Source organism: Loxodonta africana, chromosome 13 (assembly GCF_030014295.1).
Source record: "Loxodonta africana isolate mLoxAfr1 chromosome 13, mLoxAfr1.hap2, whole genome shotgun sequence".
Classification (NCBI taxonomy): Eukaryota; Metazoa; Chordata; class Mammalia; order Proboscidea; family Elephantidae; genus Loxodonta; species Loxodonta africana.
The window spans coordinates 37,480,481-37,506,648 of NC_087354.1; the positions used below are offsets into that span (position 1 = coordinate 37,480,481).

At 43.8% G+C, this 26,168-nt stretch overlaps 1 protein-coding gene across 2 annotated transcripts in view; it reads right to left on the reverse strand.

The window, feature by feature from the left end:
• Nucleotides 1-26,168, reverse strand: part of TBC1D2B (TBC1 domain family member 2B) — a 108,421-nt gene that overhangs the window by 28,407 nt on the left and 53,846 nt on the right. For both annotated transcript variants that reach the window (XM_003413845.4, XM_023552965.2), the window contains exons 4-6: nucleotides 7,712-7,875; nucleotides 4,391-4,623; nucleotides 3,273-3,668 (exon numbers count right to left, since the gene is read on the reverse strand). In XM_003413845.4, coding sequence (XP_003413893.1) covers nucleotides 3,273-3,668; nucleotides 4,391-4,623; nucleotides 7,712-7,875 — 793 coding nt within the window. The remainder of the gene's footprint in view (nucleotides 1-3,272; nucleotides 3,669-4,390; nucleotides 4,624-7,711; nucleotides 7,876-26,168) is intronic.

The following is a 26,168-nucleotide window of genomic DNA, read 5'->3' on the forward strand; positions in this document are numbered from 1 at the left end:
AAAGGAGGCCTACTGCCCTTCCTTTATGACCCAAATCATGATGCGCCCCCCGCCCCCGGTGTCTTAAAGCTCTCATATAGGAAAACAACGAACAAACAAACACGTTACTAGAAGGCAGGTCAACCAAAGGAAGATGAGCTAGAAGGCAGCTGAAGAATACACTGAAGAAATGATGGACTGGGTGATACAAGGTGGATCAGTGAAAGCATAATAATCATATTCTGACGAATCTATGTTTTTAACTTAAAATTTTTGTTACGGTCTAAGTAAATCCTGATAATTTATCTTTAGGACACTTTCCCTAGCATGATGATGGTGATCACAGCAATAACGATACCTGACAGTGCAGAGCCCATGCGGTGTCAGGGACTCTGTGAGGGCTTTACACGGATTACCTCCTTCGATCCTTACAACAACCTATGAAGGAAACCCTATTTCACAGATGAACACACTGAGGCACAGAGAAGTGAAGTAACGTGGCCAAGGTCAAAGCTCATAAGCGGTGGTAACACTGGGTTTGAAACTAGCCAGGTCTGGCTCCAGAGTCCATGCTCGGTCTAAACCACCACCCTTCCTTTCCACTGCTCACAGCTGTAATTCTGCTTTTATGCGTGTGCTTTCTAAACTGTGAGCTCCAAGGAGACTGGGTCTCCTTTGCTTTACACTGTGTCCACATGCAGAGCACAAGACCTGGCATGTGGTGGTCACGCATCAGATGTTTGTTGAATGAAGAGATGACACTGCCCAAAGAAGGAAGAGCTGTATGCCCGAAGATATACGTGCAACAGCCAAACACAGGAAACAACATAAAGATTGAGCAAATAATGACACAGTCAAAAATGGACAATTTTGAAATCATTAATGATAGCAACAAAGAAAGCGCAACACAGAAAAGTGCTTAAGCTATAACGCTCCATGAAACAATACAGAAGTCTATCTGTGCCAGGAACGAAGGGTTATGTATACCCAGGAAAGGCCTAGAAAGAAACACAGAAACAGCAAAGCATTTAAATTGCTAGGGTGGTAAAACCCTAGGACCAATATCTGTTTCACTTCAAAAAACTACAGAGACAAAAAGTGACCACGTGTTAGACCACAAAGGAAATGTTAGTCAATTCCAAAAGGCAGACATCTTTACAGAGCACATTCACTGACTACATAAGCAAGAAACCTGGATAGTAACAGCAACAAGAAAAAAAAGGGAGCCAAAAATAAACACATATCCATTCCCACAGACATTTTAAAATGTGGGTCAAAAGAAGAGAAAACACACACCAAAATACCCATTTCTGTCCAAAGCTTTCCCTCTTCCTCCCTCAAACCGTTTCAGTTCTTCCATTGCTACCGCAGGGAAGCATGGATTAGGGTGAGTGCCTTCAGCACCGCAGAGGGGATGCCCCTGGCACTGGCCATCACGGGTTCCGGGCTGAGCAGTGTCAGAAAACACCAAGTCACTGACCCGGGCAGGACTCACCTATCCCACCTGGAATTCACAAGCCATAAGCAAGTCAACCAAACCATCATTCTGCTACTTCGCAAACTGTGTCCACACTTAACCTGTCTGTCGCAGAATTCGGGAGCCACGGGCTTTAAAAACTAACATGAGAAATGTTGGGGGAAAGAATTTCATGACTGATTCAAAATGGCTGCATTCATCATGCTGCAAAAACAACAAAAGGGAAAATCTAATTCTCATCAACCCCCTTAGCTGTCTCCAAAAGGAGTCCTGCAGAGCTGAAGCGGCAACGTGACACACTCTCTCCACACACACCCCAGCTCTATAACCAGTGTAAGCCTTGCCACATGCCTGCCCCACTGCCAAGCAGTGCTCACATGCTGACAAAGTATACATTTCAGCTGGCACTAAATACGCAGTCACAGAACGTCTACCATTGACAGGCTGTGTATTAAAGCATCCTGTATATTCTAGGTTGTATACATCAACAAAACTGACTACTGGCAACCCTAACTCAGATCTCTTTTTTTTTTTTTTTTAACTTCAGCTATTTTTATAGTGGATGTAAGTATAAATTAATGAAAGGGGTTTTTTTTTGGGGGGGGGTTGCTGTTTTAGATTTTCTCATTAATAAATCCTTCTGACTCACGTGTCTAATATTGTCATCACTTAGAAGTGGCCACTATGGAAGACCAGATATATGTTCAACAATGTTGCCATTATTCCACTGCTTTTAAACTTCTATTTTAGAATATCTTCAGAAGCCCTCATTCAATCCACTGACAGTTTAGGAAAGGCACCACTAGGCATGAAGGAAGTGTTCAGTAAGACCCTCAGAAGTAGTAAATCTTTGTCCTTCAAGGATAAACTGTATTGGGAGGAGGTGAACACCCCTGAGAAAGATTTTGGAGCCAGGTGGGGCCTGTAGCCACAGACCTGTCTGGATCACCAATGTTTCTTGGCTGTACCCAATGCCCCACATCCTAGAGGACATTTCTCCACCTGAAACCTCTCCTACAGGGTCCCAACAACTGGTGGTAGCAACACTTAGAGCCCTCTCTATGGCCTCACTGGCTTCGGCTCTCCCCTCTGAACGGGCAGGCTCCTCTTCTGCCTCCCACAGATGCTGTGTGCTCCCCCTACCTCGCCAGCTGCTCACCAGCCCAGGTATGACTTGGAGTCACCTCTGTGCAGGAACCAGCCTCCCACCCCCAGTACCAGCCCAGAAAGGGATCCCGGGACGAGAGTGACGCCCTTCTTCTCAAAGTGTCAGGTCTCTCCCACCTTGGGTGGGGACACTGACTCTGAGCAGTCCTTCCTGCCAGGCTGCTTAGAGCTGGAGTCCATGCCCCCAGCTGACTCTATACTAGCCATTGGGGACAATGCTTCCTGAGCTGGCCCCCACTAGGTCCTGAGGCGGGATGTGTAAATAAAGTCTGCGTGTGCATTCAGGTACTCAGAGGTGAAAATGAACAGCCTCCACGGGTTTAGCCTAGGTCAGAGTTTAAGTTCTACAGGTGGAGTAAGTAGGAAGAAAAGGCTGAGTTGTTTGAAAGCAAGGGAGGAAAAAGATCTGCAACTGTTCCAAGCAATGGCAACATCACTGGACTAAAAGTTTCATTTTTCAAGGAAGCTCCTTAGAAGACTGATAATGATTTGACTCCAAGTCCTGTTAAACCTGTCGAAAAAGGCACAGCTGCTCTGCTGTCTTGCCAAATTAGCTCACCGAGGCCAGTACCTCTGGGGTGACATTAATGGAGCTAATGGGTTTCTGGCTTTCTCATCCCAACAATTGGCGCCCACCCCTTGCTCTTACATTCAGCCTGTCCAGCTCCAGCTGGTCCCGGCTGGCCGGGGCGGCAGAGGGAGAGCTGGGCAGCGCAGTAGGGGAAGGTGCGTGGCCCTCGCACTCGCTGAGCTGCCTGGACAGCTTGATGATGACCTCGTCCTTGGCCTGGATGGTCTCCATCAGCATTCCCAGCTGCTCGTTGAGTTCACCCACTTTGCTCTTGAGTGCCCTCCCTTCCTGCTGAAGGCTCTCTTTTTCCAGGTTGAACTTCTCAAGCTGGCTGGCGAGGCCCAAAATCTGATCATCCTTTTGGTGCAGAAGCTCCAGCGTGTCCTCTGGGACCCCCTCACAGAGTCGGCTGCTCGTGAAATACTTGTCATACTGGGAAGACCGCACTGTCTGCTGGAGCAGCCGCACAAGCTCCTGGGAGCAAAAGGGAGCACGATGTGAAAAGTAAGGACAGCAGGGGAGAGGGGGAAAAGCAGAAATCATGACCACGCTGCACAGAGCCATCACTGGCATTTGAGGAAATGCAGAAACCTTACTGGAAACATTTTAATACTGAACTTCCTCTTGAACGATCTCAAAAAATAGAGAGGAAAAAAAATATTTACTCCATAAAGACTGTCTGTCGAGAACAATAACAAGAAACAGGAACCCACGAACACATACACTGCAGTCAGCAGTGGTTCCTGGTAAACGTTCATCAGTTAAAAAATCTGAGCTCTATAATTCCCTGAACTGCTGAGCAATTAAATATAATTAGGACTGATTAGCTCAGAGAGAAATGGTGTTGTTTATCATGATGTGGAAATCCTTGCTGGCAACTGTTAAGGACCTCCAGGCTGAAGATCTGTTCAGAGTGTGGCTCTCAGGGGTAGGACGAGGCGTGGATGCAGATAACACCCTCCCCTGACTTCCTGTAATGGGTCTTCTCTCCCTGTAAACTCAAGTGTCTTTGAACAAATGACCAAGCAGAGCAGGAGTGCCAACGACGGTCACTATGGCAACATGGAACTACCAAGGGAAAATCACCTTCAGGAAAACAAAACTGCCCCCAAGAAGATTCAGAGAAACAAAAGTTAGGCTTTCCTCCCTGGCCTGATCGTGTGAGCTAAGACAAAAGTTTAAAGAAGAGAAATTACCTTCTGACTGGAGAGGTCTTTCTTTAACCGTTCCAGCTCTTCCTGCTGGTTCTGAACTTGCAGCTGCATTTCAGAGGCCAGCTTGCTGATGCTGCCACCACCTGACGGCCCCTCGGCTGAAGGGTCACTGCTACTGTGACGATTTTTGTACGACCCAAGCATGTCTTTTAAAGGCCGCTTTCCTTTGTAGGGAATACGTCCAAAATCAAAGGGGAATCCTGAGCCAGTTATTCCTATGTAAAAACAAAACTTGTTTTTTTAAGCACAGGCCAAATCCTCCCTTTGGCAATGGCAGTAAAGCGTTAGCATCCTCACATGTCAGCCTCCAAGGAGCTCTGCGTTCCTCACCGAGAACCTGAGAGGCAGAGATGCCTCTGTGCCCCGCCTCAGGCATAATAACCACCACGCCCACAATCAAAGATGATTCCCCCTACCAGATCCTTCCTTATAAGAACCTACCATGTGACCACTGCGAAAGAAAACTTTCTCTACTGGATTACTCAATCTTTGCTTTAAAAGGTAGATGAAAAAGGGCAGGCCGTAAACTGGCACTAATGAAAATTTGACAAAACTATATCACACACCTCTTAAGAGTCTTTTTTCATACTACGTTTATTTTCCAAAATCCTGTTTTCAGGAGCTCAGTGCTGCGCCTATGTTTTCCCATTTTAAGCACATCCCGGACCCAAGAGAACAGAGATGTGGGTCAGGGCAGAACACGGCTGCTCCAAGCTGCCACGGAGCTGAAACGATGACTTCCTTCCCTAGGCCCCCCACCTATGAAGTTCAGTGATATGTTCCAAGGGTAGAAATGAAGACAACGGAGACGCGGGTCAGGGTAGAACACAGCTGCTCCAAGCTGCCTCGGAGCTGAAATGATAACGCCCCCTGCCCAGGTCCCCACCTACGAAGTTCAGTGGTATGTTCCAAGTGGAGGATGAAAGAGACATGCTCGCGATCTTTGGATTCCTACTTTTGCTAATTTGTCACTAGAAAAAACAGAAACACAAATGTATGGCCTTTTAATTTTAAACTATATATCCTCTTCCTAAAAAATGGGTATTTAAAGGTATCGTGGAATCCAAATAAATTTTAGTGTAGACAGATTCAAATATATACTCAAAATGCAATGAGGGGCCACAGAGGTGACATACTGTATAGATTCCACCTGTATGAAGTCAGTAAAGGGGCAAAAGCTCATCGATATTATTAGAAGTCAGGACAGCGCTTACCCCTGGGGTGGGGGAGTGACTGGAGGGGGACAAGGGGGTGGCGGCTGGTATTGTCCTGTTTCTTGAGTGCCGGTTACATAGGTGTGTTCACTTTGTGAAAATTCATCAAACTATACTTCTCTGATTTGGGCACTTTTCTTTACGTTATACTCCAATGAAAAGTTTACATACAAATGGAAAAAATACAGGGAAGAGCAGTTTACTTCCTGTAAATTACATGGACAAGCTAGTGTGCTGATTCTTGGAGTCATTACAGGAAACTCCAGTGAATCAAGCAAGATCGAAGTCCGGAGACATCTTGTCTCTCCAGGTCTTTCACACAAGCTCCTTCTCAAAGAGCTGGGCTGAAAAGGCTGCCAACAGTCTACAAGACACTTTGCAGTGATGCTGGGAGTTCCTCATTCCTTCCCAAGTCATTAAGCCTATTCCTCCTTCACGATCACTGTCACATTCATCCCTTCCATTTCATTCCCAGACTCTCTCCTGCAAGTGAGAGCCAATACTGCTTATCTTCAGTAATTCAAACCCCTCTTCCTCCAGGAAGCACACCCAGTTTACAACAGGCACCTCTCCTGGATGCTCCCACCGGCTATGCCATACAGTGGAATGAAGCAAGCCTGGCCACATTTTACACCACGCCACACTAGACCAGTGGGTCCTACATCATGCTTCTGTGGGACACAGATATTCTCCCCCTCAAATCAAGCCATGTAGACCTTTCCCAGGGAAAGAAAAAAAATAATCCCTTTAGTATGCACTCTCTCTCCCACTAAAGACTTCCTAAACTGATGCCTCCTATTCCTTCCAGCCAAAGCCGGAATCAAGCGTAATGCAGAATCTCAAAATTATTTAGTTATTTTATGTTTAAAATATCAACATTCCTTTAATGAATTAATGGGTCTAGGATAATCACTGGCTGTTAAAAGCACTAGGCGAAAGGCTGACGGAGAATTTTATCAATCTTAATGTCACAAAAAGAGAGCCAACTACACATTATGTGGCTACAGGTACAATATAATAAGAAGGATACATAACCCTGCAAAAAAGTATTCTTGCCATAATCAGAAGCCAACCCTGAACCTGGGCAGGCCTCTGGACCTAACTACTAGTAAACGGGTAATACAGGGGATCGGGAGCATGTTTAACAAAATCCAGAATGTGGGAAATTCCTCGGCACAAAAGATCCTGTGTCTTTAACAAATACAACAAGAGAAGGGGAAAAAAAGAAAGAGGAAATATTCGGTTTTTAAGATGTTTTAAGAGAGAGACTGAATCCAGTCCCTGTTGTTCCGTCTTCACTGGAAATGGAAATCCCACCGTAGCTTTTAAAACTTTTAAAAGGAATGTTGATAAAGGAGCTGTTTAGACTAACACAGGCCTAAGAAGACATACCAATGAAATATAAGGACGAACCTTGTTTGGATCCTTATTAAACAGATCAACTGTACAAAGACATTTACGGAACTCGGGAATTGGATAATATTAGGGAACTACTGTAACTGTTTTCAGGTGTTATAACGAAGCTATAGTAATAACCTTTAAAAGTCATTGTCTCTTAGAGATACATACTAAAGTATTTACAGATGCAATAGATGGGCGTCTAGAATTCCAAATAATCTAGCTGACGGTCGGGGGCAGGGAGGGCTTGGAGTTCAGAGACACAGAAGACGTAACGACAGCCGTATGTCCTAAACTGTGGAAGCTGGATGATAAGCACACCAGGATTCGTTACGGGGTATCTTCTACTTTTGTGAACGTTTCAAAATTTTCATAGTACATTTTTTTTTTTAATCAATATTTCCACAAAGACACCATAACTTCTGGGTGCTCTACCTCCAGAAAACATTTAAGAACCACTGTACTGGACAGTGACTTACTTCTTGTAACATCTAATTTTTCAAATGTTCATGTTTTATCTCCCACCAAGAGAATGCAAACCCCCACTGGGTCTTACACTTCCAGAAACATCTGCTCCTAAAGTGTGAGTCGGAATCGACTCCACGGCACTGGGTTAGAGTGTCTCCCATGTCATTAGTAGTTAATAGATGGCAGCAGAGGGAATGACAGACAACAGGAACCATCTTTGTACCTTTGCTCCCTTCAGGGTTCTGCTTCTTCCTTTCCTCCTGTACCATGGACTCCTCCAGGTCCTTCGGGCTTGGGTCTATAAGTTCCCACTCTTCAGTGGTATAAAACACACTCTTGCGACTGTCATTATGCCCTCGTCCAGGACGAAAAGAAGACATTGAATTTCTATTGAAAAAAAAAAAAGAAATGTGCTATTAAAAAAAAGTAAAACAAAGTCTAATTTTGCGTGTATAGGATTGGTTAAAATTAAAAGACCTGGTAATACCAAATGTTGCTGAGGATGTAGAGAAATGAGAATTCATATATTGCTAATGGGAGTGGGAGTATAAATTGGTACCATTAACACGGAGAGGAAGCCAGCAACGCACATTTAAGGTGAGGAGGCGCCTACTCTAAGATACAGCACTTCCTAGAGAAATCTTTGCACATGTGCATTATTAGCAGGCATGAACAAGAGTGTTCACTGCAGCACTGTTCATATTCGGAAAAAAAAAGTACAATCTAAACATCTGTCAACAGAGAATGCATAAATATAGTATATGCATACAATCACATATTATATGACACTTCATCAAATATTTACTGAGTGCTTACTATGAGCCAGGCACTATCCTGGGTACTTCAGACACACCAGCGAACAAAACAGAGCAAGATTCTTGTCCTTGTAGAATGTACGCTCTAGCTAAAGCTACATGTATTATGGATACATGTATCCATAATATAAGGAGCCCTGGTGATGCAGCAGTTAAGCGCTCAGCTGCCTCCTACTGCTCTATACTGCTAGCCAAAAGGTCAGTGGTTCAATCCCATCAGTGGCTCTGGAGGAGAAATGTTGCAGTCTGCTTCTGTCAAGACTTACAGCCTTGGAAACCCTATGGGGCAGTTCTACCCTGTCCTATAGGGTTGCTATGAGCTGGAATTAACTAGCTGGCAACAGGTTTGGTTTTTGCTTTTTTATCCATAATATGGATAAACTCTTAAAAATAATTGGAAGAACGACATACACAGCATGATATTGTTTTAAACCTTCAAGACAACACCACTAATAGATATGATTTATAGATATATACATGATGTAAAAGAATAAAAAAAATACCTACACATGAATGATAACTGTCAAATAAAGAATACTGGTTACCTCTGAGAAAGGCAAGAGAAGAGTGGGATCACAGAGAAAAGAAGGCTTTAACTGTATTTATAGTGTTTTCTTTTTTTAAAAGCAGCAGAAATATGACAAAATAACGTGACAAAATAACTGGATAGTGGCTACCCAGGTCATCAATACACTATATTCTATACTTGCCTGTATGCTAAAAGGTTTCATTAGAAGTTTTAAAGCTACGGCTGGGATTTCCATTTCCAGTGAAGACAGAACAACAGGGACTGTATTTAGCCTCTTCCCTAAAGCAACTAAAAAACTGAACCAAATATAGAAAACAATGGTTTTCTGACACTGGACATCAGGTAGCACAGGACAGTGATCCCTGAGGCAGCGAAAACAAATGGGGTAAGCATCATGGTTGCCCCAGCTTATTGCCTGGAGAGAGTTTCCAGGTCACAGTGCAGGTAGGGGAACCTTATGGAGCTCAGCAGCTCCATGAGTTGAGAAGAGACAGCTGGGAGCCCTAAGGCAGTTAGAGTTTACAGGACAGAGTAATGGAGAGAAGAGAGCTATAAAGAGAGAGGGCTGCAGGGTTCCTTGGAGGGCCCCCCGAGCCTTTAGCTGAGTACTGGTCAGGGCTTGCTTGAAAGGAAGCTATCCCAGAGTGGAAAAGGGCCACCTGAAAAAGCAGAGAGAACAATCCCTGAAGCTTACAGAGGGCTAGGAATAGGGACTATGTCAACCAACAAGAGTGAAAATCTCGTAATTCATGGGGCACTGGATAGAGTACTCAGAAGGGTAACTGAAACTATCCTTAGACTAAAGGCTGCTCTCATTCCAAACTACAAAAGGATCAAACTGTTTCCAAGTAATTTAATTGCATTCCAGAACAAAACTCAAAAATATTTATGGAATACAAAAAAAGACAGCACCGAAAAAGGCAAAATTCACAATATGTGGCACGTAATAAAAATTTAATGAGCGTGCAAAGAAGTAGGAAAATACAACTCATAATAAGCAGAAAACTCAATCAACAGAAATAAATCCAGAAATCGCAAACGAAAAAATTAGTAGACAAGAACTTTAAAAGTTATCGTAACTGTGTACTCCATATTCAAGAGCTAGAACAAAGACTGAGACATGGGAGATTTGAAAAAAACAAACACAAAGACCCAAATCAAACTTCTAGAGATGCAACTACAACGTCTAAGACGAAAACTACACTGGATGGCATTAACAGCAATTTAGACATTGCAGAAGAAAAGATTAGTGAACTTGCTGACATCAAAACAGAAAGTAACCAAAATAAAACACAGAAAAGAAAGACAAGAGACAGGGAGGGAGGAAGGAAAGGACGGATGGACAAACAGCTTATCGCTGAGCCATGGGACAAGTTTAAATGATCTAATATACATGTAATTGGAGTCCCTCAAGGGGAGAAGAGGAAGGGACAGAAGAAACAATGACTAGAAATTTTCAAAATTTGATGAAAACTATAAACCCACAGATCCAAGAACCTCAATAAACATCAAGAATCATGAAGAAAACTACATCAAGGCATATCATAATCAAACTGCCTAAAAACAATGATTGAAAAAAAAATTTTTTAATAGAAACCTAGTTTGCCCAAAAAAGGGATAGTCAAATTTTTATTGTTAAACTGCTGCAGTGCACACATGCCCTGTGATACACTCACTGGTTATTTAAACAACACAAATTTGTTACTGTGGTACATACACAGGTTGTTCCCACAATCAGAGCCAGGACACACAAGACATTCCCAGAGCATTAGCACACGGAAAGCAGGCAGCAAACAATATATAAAAAACAGTTTCCGGGTGTGGAATCGATGTCTCTTACATCACTGGACTGGCACATCTCTTAGCTAGCTCTGCCCCTTCCGCTGCCGGTCCAGCTCTCAACCAGCAGCCTTGGGACACTCCTGGGTTGGTGTCCTTTCAAGCAGAACTGCTCTAAGGACAACCCTTGTGCAGGGTGTACCCACGTTCAGCAGACAGTCTCCCTCCCCCAATGCCTCAGACAGGCCCCCCTGCATCTCCCACTCTCAGCCAGGGTTTCTGCTGCTGCTGGGCCCACTTGTGGCTGCCCAGACCCACTCGTGGTCTCACCTGCCTCTGGTGCTACTACAGCCCTAAGTGTTACAGCTCTTGGCCCACTCCTCTCAGACTGCTCTGCTGCCATGTCTCTGCTCAGCCAAGACTGGCTTCTGCTTCTCCTGGCCTCTGCTGCTGTTTTCTCCTGGCTCTGCCTTCTACTGGGTCCAGGGTTTCTGCTCCTTCTGGTGCCAGGCCCTTCTGCTGAATCTTTCAATCTCTTATCACCCAGGCTGATGTCTCTACCCTTGGACAAGGATTGAGGGTGGGGGATGTTCTTCAGCACAAAGCTTCCGCGTCCCCATGAGGACGCGCTCACCCTCCTCCGAGAGCCTGTGAATGTTCACACTCTCCAGCCTGGGAGCCTTCTGGTGCCATCAGGTCCTGCGGTGATCCCTCTTACTGGGTCAGCCCTCACTCATAGGTCTCGATTGTGGTCCTACTTTCAGAGCCAGAACCAAAATTCAAATCATTCACTGCAAAAGGGGCTCTATGCCCTGTAACTGCCAAAAGGTAGGAGTTACATGTTTATTATAAAGAGGGATCTCAAATTAATTCCACTTTTCAATTAAAAATTGTTTGATGCTTCAAAGGCCAGAATAGCAAGGACGGGGGTCTGGGGACCATGGTTTCAGGGGATATCCAGGTCAATTGGCATAACAAAATGTATTAAGAAAATGTTCTGCATTCCACTTTGGTGAGAGGCGTCTGGGGTCTTAAACACTAGCAACCGGCCATCTAAGATGCATCAACTGGTCTCAACCCACTTGGAGCAAAGGAGAATAAAGACCACCAAAGAGACAAAGTAAACATGAGCCCAAGAGACAGAAAGGGCCACATAAACCAGAGGCTCCATCAGCCTGAGACTGGAAGAACTAGACGGTGCCCAGCTACCACAGATCACTGCCCTGACAGGGAACACAACAGAGAACCCCCGATGAAGCAGGAGATCAGTGCGATGCAGGTCTTCAATTTTCATAGAAAGACCAGGCTTAATGGTCTGAGACTGGGGGAACCCTGACGGTCAGGTCCCTGGACCCTCTGATAGCCCAAGATTGGAACCACTCCCGAAACCAACTCTACAGACAGGGATCAGCCTGGATTATAAGACAGGCAATGACGTTCATAAGTAGTGAACTTTGTGAGACTATGTGAGTGACTCTTGGTTGGTGGCGAGATGAGAAGGAAGACAGGGACAGGAGCTGGGTGAATGGACACGGGGAATACAGGGTGGAGAGAAGGAATGTGCTGTCTCATTAAGAGAAGAGCAGCTGGGAGTGCATAGCAGGGTGCATACGGCTTTTTGTATGAGAGGCTGACTTGATCTGTAAACTTTCACCTAAAGCATAATAAATAAATTTTTAAAAAATTGAGCACTAGTGAATGAAGCATTACCTTTACCCCATAACCCATTGCTGTTGAATCGATTCTGATTCATAGAGACCCTACCGGACAAGGTAGAACTGCCCCATAGGGTTTCCAAGGAACAGCTGGTGGATTCAAACTACCAACCTTTTGGCTAGCAGCTGAGCTCTTAACCACTGCACCACCCGGGCAGTATTATCTTACTTACCCTCAAATTACTGGCATTTGATTTGAATAGCATTCCCATTTTACAAACACAGAGATGACCTACTTGGTCTAAACCACATGGCTGACCAGCAGTGTAATTAGTCTGAACCCATGGTTTCCAACTCCAAAGTCCTCCTTAATCTACCATGCTGTCTAATGTCTGATGAAGCACCCAGTGAGTGTGAAAAACAAAACTCAATCTGCTGGCAAGACCAAGACATGCAAGCAGTAGCCATTTAACACAGGCCAACACTCCTGGGAGTATCAGTAAAGAGGCTCTGCTCCCAACATGGAAATGCTTTTGCTAGCTGCATCCAGCTTCCTTCTGGGATTTGGAGCCTCAAGGCTGGCTGGGGCCTAAGTTTTATAATTAAAATCGAGGAGGAACTCAATTTGATTAAGGGCAGCTATAAAAATCCTATGGCTAAGATCATGTTCTACAGTGAATGGCTCAATGCTTTCTACCTAAGATAAGGAACGAAGCAAGGATGCCCACTCTCCTCACTTTTATTCAATAATATAACGGAGGTTCTGGTCAGTGCAATATGGCAAGAAAATGCAGAAAGACTGGAAAGGAAGATATAAAAGTCTATTTGCAGATGACATGATTATGTACCTAGAAAATTCTAAGGAAATCTACAACACGCTACTAGAATAAGTAAATTTAGCAAGGTTGTAGAATTCAAGGTCAATATACAAAAATCAATTCTATAGGAATGAACAATTAGAAAATAAAATTACAAAAACAATTTATAATAGTATTAAAAACACTTAGGAATAAACTTAATAATGTATAAATCTTATATTCTGAAATCTACCAAGCAATGCAAAGGGCAATTAAAAAAGATCTAAGTAAATGAAGAGCTATATCATGCTCCTAGGTGGGAAGACTCAATATTGTAAAGATGGCAATTCTCCCAAAATTAATCTATAGATTCAGTTCAATCCCAATAAATATCTTGGTGGGCAAAAAAGCCCTCCTCCCAAAAAAAAGATCTTAGTGGGATTTTTGACAAAATTTATAAGCTAATTTTAAAATTTATATGAGAAAACAAAGGTCCTAGAAAGCCGTAATAATCTTGAAAAAGAACAACAAGGTTGGAGGGCTTACAGTACCTGATCTCAAGACTTGCTACAAAGCTAGGGTAATTAAGATGGTGTGGTACTGGTACAAGGATAGCCATATAAATCAGTGGAATAGAACTGAGACTCCAGAAATAAACCCTTACATTTATGGTCAACTGATTTTCAACAAAGACGCCAAGAAATTCAAGAAGGAAAAGATAGTCTTTTCAATAAGCGATAGTAGAACTTGTTATCTGTGTGAAAAAAAATTAACTTCAATCAACCCTTACCTTACACTATCCATAAAAATTAACTCAAAATATATCATAGATCTAAGTGTAAGAGCTAAAACTATTAAACTTCTAGGAGAAAATATTTGCAACAATGGATTAGGCAAAGATTTTCTAAATAATATACAAAAAGCACAACCTATAAAAGAATAAAATGATAAAATGGACTTTATCAAGATTAAAAACTTGATTTTTGAAAAATATTTGCAGAACATATCTGACAAAGGGCTTGTATCTAGAATAAAGAACTCATAACTCAATAATAAGAGGTTGAACGACTCAATTAAAAAATGGGTGAAAGATGCTAGCAGACGCTTCACGGAGGAGTATATACAAATGGCAAGTACATGAAAAGTTGCTCAACATCACAAGTCACCAGGGAAATGAAATTGAAAACCACAATGAACCACACCCACTAGGATGGCTAAAGGTGAAAACACTGGCAAGGCCAAGTGCAGGAGAGGATGTGGAGCAACTGGAGCTCTCAAGTACTGCTAATGGGAACGCAAAAAGGTACAGCTACCCTGGAAAATAGCATGGCAATTTCCCATGAAGTTAAACATACACATAACTGTCTGACCCAGCAATCTCAATCTCAGGTATTTTCCCAAAAGAAACAAAAACATATGTCTACACATAGGAATTGCACATGAATATTCATAGCAGTATTTTTCATAATATCCAAAAACTGAAAACAACCCAAATGCCTATCAACTGGTGAATGGATAACCAAACTCTGTTATATACATACTTGTGGAATACTACTCAGCAATAAAAAAGAATGAAATATTAAAACACTCAACAATATGGAAAAATCTCAAAAACATCATGCTAAACAAAAGATCAATACAAAAGACTGCATACAGTAAGAGTCCATGTATATAAAATTCTTTTAAAAGCTACCGTGACAGAAAGATCAGAGGTTGCCTGGGGTGAGGGATAGGGGAGGGAATCAACTGCAGAGGGGCGTGAGGGAGCTTTGAGGGTGACAGAATTGGTCTGTATCTTGATTGTGGAGATGATTACCTGACTGTCTCAGTTATCTAGTGCTGCTATAACAGAAACACCACAAGTGGATGGCTTTAACAGACATTTATTTTCTAACAATTTAAGAGGCTAGAAGTCCAAATTCAGGGCACTGGCTCTAGGGAAAAGCTCTCTCTCTCTGTTGGCTCTGGAGGAAGGTCCTTCTCTCCGTTCAACTTCTGTTATCTTGGTTCCTTGGAGATCTCATGTGGTGAGGGATCTATTTTCCCCCATCTCTGCTTGCTTGCTTAATCTGCCCTTTTATATCTCAAAGGAGACTGACTTAAAAACACACTCTACACTAATATTGCCTCATTATAGTAACAGAGGAAACTCATTCCCAAATGGGATTTAACTATAGGTATAAGTCAATTCCGATTCATAGCCACCCTACAGGACAGAGTAGAACTGTCCCATACGATTCCCAAGGCTGTGACTCTTTTCTTTTTTTAATTGTGCTTTTTAAGTATAGTCAGTCTCTCATACAAAAACTTATATTATACAGCTTGTTATGTGCTCCTAGCTGTTCTCCCCGCAATGAGACAGCACACTCCTCCTCTCCACCCTGTATTCCCTGTGTCCATTCAGCTAGCTCCTGCCCCACTCTCCCTCCAGACAAGAGCTGCCCACATCAAGGATGTAATTTTATGAAAGCAGACTGTCACGTCTTTCCCCTGTGGAGCAGCTGGTAGGTTCAAACTGCCCACATTTCGATTAGCAGCAGAGCACTTAACCACTGAGCACCAGGGCTCCTCTCAACCGCAGGTATAGGGGATAGGATTTACAACACATATTTTTGGGGGGCACAATTCAACCTATAGCAATGACTACACAATTTCTAACATTCATCAGCCTGCATACCGAAAATAATTTTATTGTAGAAAAATTGTATCTTAATAAACCCACTGCCACAGAGTCAATTCCGACTTATAGTGACCTTACAGGACAGAGTAGAACTGCCCCTTAGGGTTTCCAAGGCTATAATCTTTATGGGAGCACATCCTTCTCCTGTGGGGCTGCTGGTGGGTTCAAACCACTGACCTTTCGGTTAGCAGTTGAGCGCTTTTAACCATTGTACCACCAGGGCTCCTTATATCTTAATAAGGTTATTTAAATAGATGATAAACATATAGCTAGATAGCTTAGAAGACAGCTAGCTAGATAGGCAGGTAGATAAGTAGGTAGACAGAGCAAGGAGAAATGCGTATCATTGGTGTTTCCTGAGCTGGATTAAAGACAATGGGAAGAAAGCGGGGACTCACCTCTAGTTTGAATCACACAGATGACACATTCCCATGTAAAACTGCTATTTCTCTCTGTCTGTGTTTTTTAAAGCACAATTTCTCTCTCTTTTTTTTTTTTGTATTAAAGTACTTTAAAAATTTACAAGAATGCAGAGAAATAACATAACATGTGGTGTTTCCATTACTCCATGGCAATACATGAATGCATGACCTGTTGCTACCTGCTTTAACCGGGAGTCACCTCAACCTGACAATTATACCTGTTTCAGACCTGATATTTATTTTCTTATAGTTTATTTATTTGGGAGTGAAAGGAAGTTGGCAAACAATGTTAAGCATCTCACATGTGTCACGTGTTTCCTACGTTTCTTCCAGCACGTGGCACCGTGCCACACATCTTCATAGACAACCGCATAGAGGGATTCTAGTTAATTCCCTGCAACAACCCAATAAGCATGACAGATACTAGTGTGATAAAGTCTAATTTTACAAAAACTGTAGAGCTGTGGAGAAAGCCATTTCAAGATAGTTGCTCAAGAAGAAAAAGAAAACTCTCACAAATGCTTGATATACTTTTGCTCACTTCTTTGACACAACTGGTTCTGTCTCCCTGCTGAGCACTATGGGACCCACTACCCTATAAAGCTGCAGTGGACTTGCCTCTGGGTCTCACAGTGCCCTTCGCTCACATGTGGGGTTACTACCCTTGCCATCAGTTTTAGGAGTTAAAGCTCTCCCTTGCATTTGTCCCAGAGTGTCTACTCAGCTCACGTTCTTCAAGTGTGAATGCAGGAAGGAGAAATAAGAGATTGTGGCCTGGGGAGAAAGGAGAGCTTTTTAGATGACTTAGAACTTCCACATATCCTCTTTCTCCCAAAAGTGGTTTTGTCGTTTCTACTGGGTCACAACGCTCCCTTAGCAAAAGCCATGCTCTCACCTGCAGCCCAGGGACTGAGCCTTGGCAGGGTGTTTGGTACCACCTCCCAAGGGTTGGGTAATGGAGAAATGAAATCAGGCTCAAAGCAAAAGTGTCCTTAAGCCGAACCACTATACAGCCAATTCCTGATTTAGATCTTACATGATTAAACCCAATTCCGTGATTGTGCAACAAGTGGGTCACTAGAGTACAGACATCTCCAACTCACTCGGCCTCTCCCCTCTGGCCAGCAGAGCCACCCACCCTTCCTGTGCACTTGAATGCGGTTTTATAGCTCACAGCTGGTTTAAATGTAGCTCTTTTCTTGCTGATGTTAGAGGTTGCTCTTCAACAGTGCTTGCTGTTTCAAGACCCCACTCTTGTCTGACAAATCCTTGACAGGGCCTCCTGTGTTCTTCCAGGCACATGCTAGGTACCTGATGGATGGCTCACTAAACACCCAGCTGCTCTCATCTGAAATAGAAACAGCTGGGCACCACAGGGCAACAAAACCGGCACCTTGATTGCTGCATCATAATAAGGGCATCTCTTTTTCCAAGTTGACACGTTTCAGATTGATTTCCGCGCATACAGTTTAAAATGGCCAACTGAAACAGCAATAGTTTATTCAGCATTCATCTGAATTCTGATCACTTAGAATTTTAAAAGTAGAGAGAACTGTTGGGAAATGCCCCATCAAATCCCTCCAAAGCTGAAGCTCCACAATTCCCCTGCACAACCTTTTTGATGGCAGGAAGGCAGCCACAAAGACAAAGGTTCAGACTTGCTGAGATTTCATGGGCAAGAGGAAAGCAGGCTACCACTGGGGGCTGCCAATGGCTCTCCCTCCCTCCCTACAGAATACAAATCATGTTTAGGGAAACACAAAGGGGGGTGGGACCCTCTGATTGGAAATAACTGTCCCATACGTGTCTGTCTGTTTGTCGTACTGTGGGGGCTTGCATGTTGCTGTGATGCTGGAAGCTATGCCATCGGTATTCAAATACCAGCAGGGTCACTCATGGTGGACAGGCTTCAGCTGAGTTTCCAGACCAAGAGAGACTAGGAAGAAGGACCTGGTGGTCTACTTACGAAAAAAATTAGCCAGTGAAAACCTTACGAATAGCAGTAGAACACTGTCTGATAATAGTGCTGGAAGAAGAGCCCCTCAGGTTGGAAAGCACTCAAAATATGACTGAGGAAGAGCTGCCTCCTCAAAGTAGAGTTGACTTTAATGACATAGGTGGAGTCAAGTTTTTGGGACCTTCATTTGCTGATGTGCCATGACTCTAAGTGAAAAGAACCAGCTGCAAATATCCATTAACAATCAGAACATGGAATGTACGAAGTGTAAACCTCGGAAAATTGGAAATCATCAAAAATGAAATGGAACCTGGAAACACTGATATCCCAGGCATTAGTGAGCCGAAACGGACTGGTATTGGCCATGCTGAATTGAACAGTCACATAATCTACTATGCTGGGAATGACAAACTGAAGAAGAATGGCGTTGCATTCATCGTCAAAAAGAACATTTCAAGATCCATCCTGAAGTACAACGCTGTCAGGGACAAGATAATACCCATATGCCTACAAGAAACATCAGTTAATATGACTATTATTCAAATTTAGGTACCAATCACTATGGCCAAAGATGAAGAAACTGAAGATTTTTAACAACTTCTGCAGTCTGAAATTGATCAAACACGGAATCAGAATGCATGGATAATTACTAGTGACTGGAATGCAAAAGTTGGAAACAAAGAAGAGGGATCACTAGTTGGAAAATATGGCCTTGGAGATAGAAATGATTCTGGAGATCGCATGACAGAAATGTGCAAGATGAACTGCTTCACTGTAAATGCTTTTTTTTAACAACGTAAACAACAACTATACACATGAACCTTGCCAGACGGGATACACAGGAATCAAACCGACTACATCTGCAGAAAGTGACTATGTAGAAAGAGACAATGGAAAATCATCAGTCAGAACAAGACCAGGGGCCAACGGTAGAAGAGACCACCAATTGCTCATATTCAAGTTCAAGTTAAAGCTGAAGAAAATTAGAACAAGCCCAAGAGGGCCAAAGTACAACATTGAGTATATCCCACCTGCATTTAGAGACCATCTCAAGAATAGATTTGACGCGTTGAACACTAATGACCAAAGACCAGATGAGTTGTGGAATGACATCAAGGGTATCATACATGAAGAAAGCAAGAGGTCATTAAAAAGACAGGACAGAATGAAAAGACTAAAATGGATGTCAGAAGAGATTCTGAAACTTGCTCTTGAACGTAGAATAGCTAAAGCTAAAGGAAGAAATGATGAAGTAAAAGAACTGAACATAAGATTTCAAAGGGCAGCTTAAAAAGACAAAGAAAAGTATCATAACGACATGTGCAAAGACCTGGACTTAGAAAATCAAAAGGGAAGAAGAGCATGCTCAGCATTTCTCAAGCTGAAAGAACTGAAGAAAAAATTCAGACCTCAAGCTGCAATAGTGAAGGATTCTATGGACTAAATATTGAACGACACAGGAAGCATCAAAAGATGGGAGGAATACACAGAGTCACTGTACCAAGAGAAGTGGTTCAATCATTTCAGGAGGTAGCACATCATTAAGAACCGATGGTACTGAAGGAAGAGGTCCAAGCTGCACTGAAGACATTATCGAAAAATAAGGCTCTAGAAATTGATGGCATACCAGTTGAGATGTTTCAACAAATGGATGCAGCACCGGAAGTGTTCACTTGTCTGTGCCAAGAAATTTGGAAGACAGTTACCTGGTTAACCAACTGGAAGAGATCTATATTTATGCCTATTCCAAAGAAAGGTGATCCAACCGAACGTGGAAATTATCCAACAATATCATTAATATCACCCGCAAGTAAAATTTTGCTGAAGACTATTCAAAAGTGGTTGCGGCAGTACATCAACAGGGAACTGCCAGAAATTCAAACTGGATTCAGAAGAGAGCGTGGAATGAGGGATATCATTGCTGATGTCAGATGGATCTTGGCTGAAAGAAGAGAATACCAAAAAGATGTTTACCTGGGTTTTATTGACTATGTAAACGCATTTGGCTGTGTGGATCAAAACAAATCATGGATAACATTGTGACGAATGGGAATTCCAGAACACTTAATCGTGCTCATGAGGAACCTGTACATAGATCAAAGGGCAGCCTTTGAATAGAACAAGGAGATACTGATGGTTTAAAGTCAGGAAAGGTGTGCATCAGGGTTGTATCCTTTCACCATGCTTATTCAATCTGTACGCTGAACAAATAACCCAAGAAGCTGGACTATATGAAAAAGAACATGGCATCAGGACTGAAGGAAGACTCATTAACAACCTGTAATATACAGATGACACAACTTTGCTTGCTGAAAGTGAAGAGGACTTGAAGCCCTTACTGATGAAGATCAAAGACCACGGACTTCAGTACGGATTACACCTCAACATAAAGAAAACAAAAATCCTCACAATTGGACCAATAAGCAACATAATGATAAATGAAGAAAAGCCTGAAGTTGTCAAGGGTTTCATTTTACTTGGATCCACAATCCACACCTGTGGAAACAGCAGTCAAAAAATCAACCGACACTTTGCATTGTGCAAATCTGCTCCAAAAGACCTCTTCAGAGTGCTAAAAAGCAAAGATGTCACTTTAAGGACTAAGGTGCGCCTGACCCAAGCCATGGTGTTTTCAATAGCCTCATATGCATGTGAAAGCTGGGCAATGAGTAAGGAAGATGAAGAAGAATTGATGCCTTTGAATTACAGGTGTTGGCGAAGAATATTGAATATACCATGGACTGTCAAAAGAATGAACAAATATGTCTTCGAAGAAGCACAGCCAGAATGCTCCTTAGAAGCAAGAACGTCGAGGCTGCATCTCACATACTTTGGACATGTTATCAAGGGGGATCAGTTCCTGAAGAAGGACATCATGTTTGGCAAAGTAGAGGGTCAGCAAAAAAGAGGAAGACCCTCAACGAGATGGAATGACACAGTGGCTGCAACGATGTGCTCATGCATAACACGGATCATGAGGATGGCGCAGGATGCGGCAGTGTTTCTGTTGTTCATAGGGCCACCATGAGTTGGAATCAACTTTATAGCCCCTAACAACATCCCACTAAAAATGAGTCAGTGTTTCCCCTTCTACAAATTAATTCTTTGGATATATTCTCACAAAAGCACAGGTATATATATATATATATATATATATATATATATATATATATATATATATATATATACACAAGCATATCGGGACAATATTATTTGAAAGGACAGAAAAGTGGAAACAACCAGATGTCCATGGCTAGGAAACTGGTTAAGTAAGTTAAGGTACACCCATACAACTCAACACTGCAGAAAAAGGGATCTAAGAAGGACTGACAAGTTAAGATGCCCCCGGTAAGGGGTGCAATTCTTGCCTCAGCTCAAAGAGACATGGCCAGTGGCACCTCTGCTCACCCTCATCTGCAGATTAGACCATGGGTTTGGTGCAAGTGGGCCTCATGACATGGTAGATATAAAGAGACCATGTTTGGGTGACAGCAAGTGAAATTCTAAGTCACTGAAATAGTTTGTAACATACAATCCTTTCTGTGTAAAACTCAGAGAAAATTTCAGGATGTATATGTAAGTAATTTCAATTCTAGTAGTTACTTCTGGAAAGTGGACTTAGAAGGGCATTCACTTTTAATGGTACACCCCTCAGTACTGGTTGATTTTTCTTTTCATAAGCATGCCTAAGTTCTACAATGAAATACAAACACACAACTAAGAAGGTGGGCCAAATGGTGCAGCTGTCCGGTGGGAAGCTCCAGGCCAGAGGTTGCTCCTGAGAGACTAGAGTGCTAGGCATCTCTCTGAAGGCGGAGGAAATGTTCCCAGGAGACAGAACTCCTTGAGGGCAGAGGCTGTGTTTTCCTCTTCTGTGCTTGTCCAACACCCATCACAGTACCCAGAAAAGACAGCTGAGGATGCAAGGAAGAAGGAAGGCAGAAGGGAAAAAGGGAGGGAGGAAAGGACCACTGTGGTAGGCTGAATAACCACCCCCCCCCCCACCACCACCTCAACTGCCAAGATATCCAGGTCCTGGTCCCTGGAACCCGTGAATGTTAACATGGCAACAGGGACTCTGTAGATGTGACTAAGAATCTTGACATCGGTAGATTACTCTGGGTTATCTGGGTGGATTACACTTGTAAATACAATCGTGTCTTTATAAAAGGAACACAGAGAGAGATTAACAATAGATGAGATGACAACATGACCATGGAAGCAGAGACTGCAGTGATGTGGCCATAGGCCAAGGTATGTCACCAGCCTCTAGAAGCTGAGAGAGGCAAAGAACAGACTCTGCCCTAGAGCCTCCAGAAGGAACCAGCCCTATCAACACCTTGACTTTAGCCCAGTGAAATTAATTTCAGACTTCCGACCTCCAGAACTGGAAGGAATAAATTTATGTTGTTTTAAGTCACCCAGGTTCATGGTAATTTGTTACAGGAAGCCACAGGAAACGAATACAACCACTCACCAATAAGCTACTGCCCTTCAAACCAAGAACTTCCAGAGACACTTTGTTATGGTCTAAACTTTAGCAGGTGTTCAAGTTTGGAACATCAATGCCTAAAGTTAAAATACTTCTGACATGATGTCTTTTTGTTCTGAAGATGACCTGGGAACATATTGTCATCAGTAAGACCCTCCCTCAAACCCCCTATATATTTAACACAGACACATGAGTACACATCCTTCCACTCCTAAAGACACTAGAGTGAACATCTAATAAAACATGCAATGACTCAAAAAAGAATCATCAAATTAAAAGTGCTCTTATCACAGAACTTTCAGACAGATATAGTGCCACTGGTTCCCCACTGCCCAAAGGACAGACATCAACCCCACCCCCTTCACCCTGGGGCCTCCCTGGCCTCTTCGGCTCCTCTTTTATCACCACCCCTACTCAGCAGCCTAAGCTCTAGGCACGCGAACTTGTCACCACTCATGAAATACATCCATCCTGCCTTCCATACCTTTGTACAAGCAAGTCTTTGTACTTGCCATTCCCTTTGGTGAGTCCTTCCTCATCCTTCAGGTCCTAAATCAAAACTCATCTTCACTGCAAAGCCTCCCCTTCTCCTTCTCTCCCCGCAACCACTCTCCCAAAGAAAAGGCCATCTCCTTCTCGGTGCTCCAAGGGAGGAAGTGGGTTTAGCCCTCAACTGCATCCTACGGTGCCTTGTGACAGGGCTCACTCACCTGCCTGTCGGTCTCGCCTGGGACTCTAAGCACCTCAAAGACAGGAAGGGCCCATCACCTATGCAAGGGAACGTCCTCAGCACCTGTCCCATCGTGGGAGGGGGGAGGATACAAAGGTGATTAGTAGGGAACGATAGGCTACACAGCTGGGGGTGCCCAAATTGTGGGTGGTGCCCATTAGGGGGCCGTGAAATCAGGTTAAGCAGTCGTGATATCAATTTTGAGGGTTATGGTGGACATTTTTTAACGGAATGGAAGAGAGAACAATACTTAGCTTTATTACATATAGTAGTAAATCTTTCATGAGATTTTTGTTCCAGTTTCCTGCACACACACAGTATACATTTACATATAGATGAGTGTATTATTTGCCGTGGGTTCACAGTTGAATAACTGAAAAATGCTGCTTTAGACGGTAACCCCCTTCCCAGGAGGCTGAACAGAAACGGCATCACTGAAAGGAACTGCAGCTCGTGGCAGGAAGGGGCATAGCACGCATAGCAGGGGACAAAGGGGCGGTGCCACCCACACGTGGTACAGGGCAGAGAACAGACTAGGCAGCAGAAACAGGATAGTGTGTTTCTGCACCAGGAACGACACTGAGTTCTTCATCCATCATTTGGTCCTCCAACAGGTTCTGGACACCTACCACCAGGGACAAGACAGACAAGGTCCCTTCCCTTGTAGCACTCCCAGCCTGTGAGGGAGATGGACCACAGACAAGTACAGAGAAATACAATGATTACAGTGGTAAGGGCTGTGAAGGAAAAACAGAGGGCTGAGGGGTGGAAGGAGCACAGAAGGCTTCCCTGAAAGACAAGCAGGGGGAACCAGAAGAGAGAGCTCTCCCAGCGAAGGGACAGCCTGAAGCAGGTCCCTGAAAGAAGCCAGTGGACCTACAATGAAGGAGACAATAGAGGACAGATCTCACTGGACCCCGAAGGCCACATTAAGGAGCACAGGCTTCTGTCTAAGGCAACAAGAAGTCTCTGAAAGGCTTGAGGTAGTGGACTGAATTGATCCAGGTCACTGAGAGTAAGGACCCTGTAACAAATGGACACAGGACGAGCACAGGAGGCAGAAAGCTCCCTCCCCAAACTCTAAATGTGATAGGGAAGGGGAAGTCACAGGAGAGCTGGGCCAGGCTCTCCCTTGGTGGACCCAGACATGGCACTAAAGTTCTCTGAGCCTCAGCTGCCTACGTTGAGTCAAATGAGCTATCCATCCCAGCCAGTACTAAAGCACTCTGAGTCAACAAGTCAAAGCCATCACTCTGTCACGACTGCCACGATTTTCATGCAGTGTCAGTGGCTTTCAATGCATGAGCCCCTGAAAAGTGTGTGCACAGAGTCCGTCGAAAGGTCTGCTGGAAGTGAGAACCGCAAGGCAACCTCATGCTCCCAAGAGCTGAGGGAGAACCCTGGGTATGGACACCAGTAATGTGCAGACAGACAGCCTGGCCAACCTCCTGCAGATATCCAACTCCACAGGAGCCAGAGCCAGTCACCTTCTTTCCTGCTTCCCTCTCCAGGAAACTTGGCTTTTAAAATGCCAGTGTGGGGCAGCAGCATGGTGACTAAACTCACTGTCTTTCTTGGCAAAGATAGAACCGTGCTTTACAACAAGGAAAACCACAAACAAATTACAGCTACTGGGCATGAACAGCTTCCCCAAATTCACCAAGCATCTGGGTACCTGTTTCGGGCTACACCAGGCTGTCTGCTACCAAGTGTGGCTGAAGAGATGAGTCACTGTGCACAGTCCTAGACAGCAAGATCCTACCAGTCTCCTGGGAACAGCAGCCATGCACAAGTAGCCGTTTACTTCTACCAGGCCTGAGTGGGGGGGTCAAGAGGGAAGCGAAAACAAAGGACCAGAGCAGGGCCAGTGGAAGACATCAGAGGCGAGCCTGGAAGGGTGAGTGTACTTCCCAGCCAGTTTGGTCTGCACACCCACCCTTGAGAAAGGCACCCTTTTCCACCGGGCAGATAAGGAAGTAAAGACTAACTTAATGTACTGATTCAAAGGTGTGGGGGTAATCAGAGTGGCAGCAATAGCAGCAGGATTGGATCATGGTGGCCACCATTTACTGAGCCCTTACAGTGAGCCAGACACTGTGATGGGCAGTTCTCATTTATAACCTTAGCACTCACACTTTTCCAGGGGGGTATTTTGATACACACATGCACACTTGTACATGGCACACACATACAAACACAGGCATATACACCAAAAAAAAAACAAAAAACCCAATGCTGTCGAGTTGATTCCGACTCATAGTGACCCTATACAACAGAGTAGAACTGCCCCATAGAGTTTCCAAGGAGTGCCTGGCAGATTCGAACTGCTGATCCTTTGGTTAGCAGCCGTAGCACTTAACCACTACGCCACCAGGGTTTCCAGGCATACATACACACATCAGTTTACTAATGGAGAAAATAAAGCTCAAAGATGTTGAAGAGCTGGGATTCCAAATCCCAAATGAGCTGCGAAGAACACTGGCCACAGCATGACCCCACTCCTGGGCAGAGGGAGACCTGTGCTGGAGCCTGGGGGCCGCTGCCCACGCATCAGGCACCATCATCCTGAGACTGACTCACAGTCCAGGTTCACAGCCATACAGCACTGTTAACCACTGTCACACAAACCTGCTGCATGGCTGGAGCCTAAACACACCTCCTACGCACACCCATGTGCAAACACACGGGCTCCAGGGCACATGCTCACACGTGTGCTCAGGAACACTTTCTCCCCCTTGCCTGTGCACTCACGCTCCTGTGCCCTGAGCACACACACTCGCACACGCGTGACCTCACCAGCATTTTATAAGAGATCTCTCTCTTT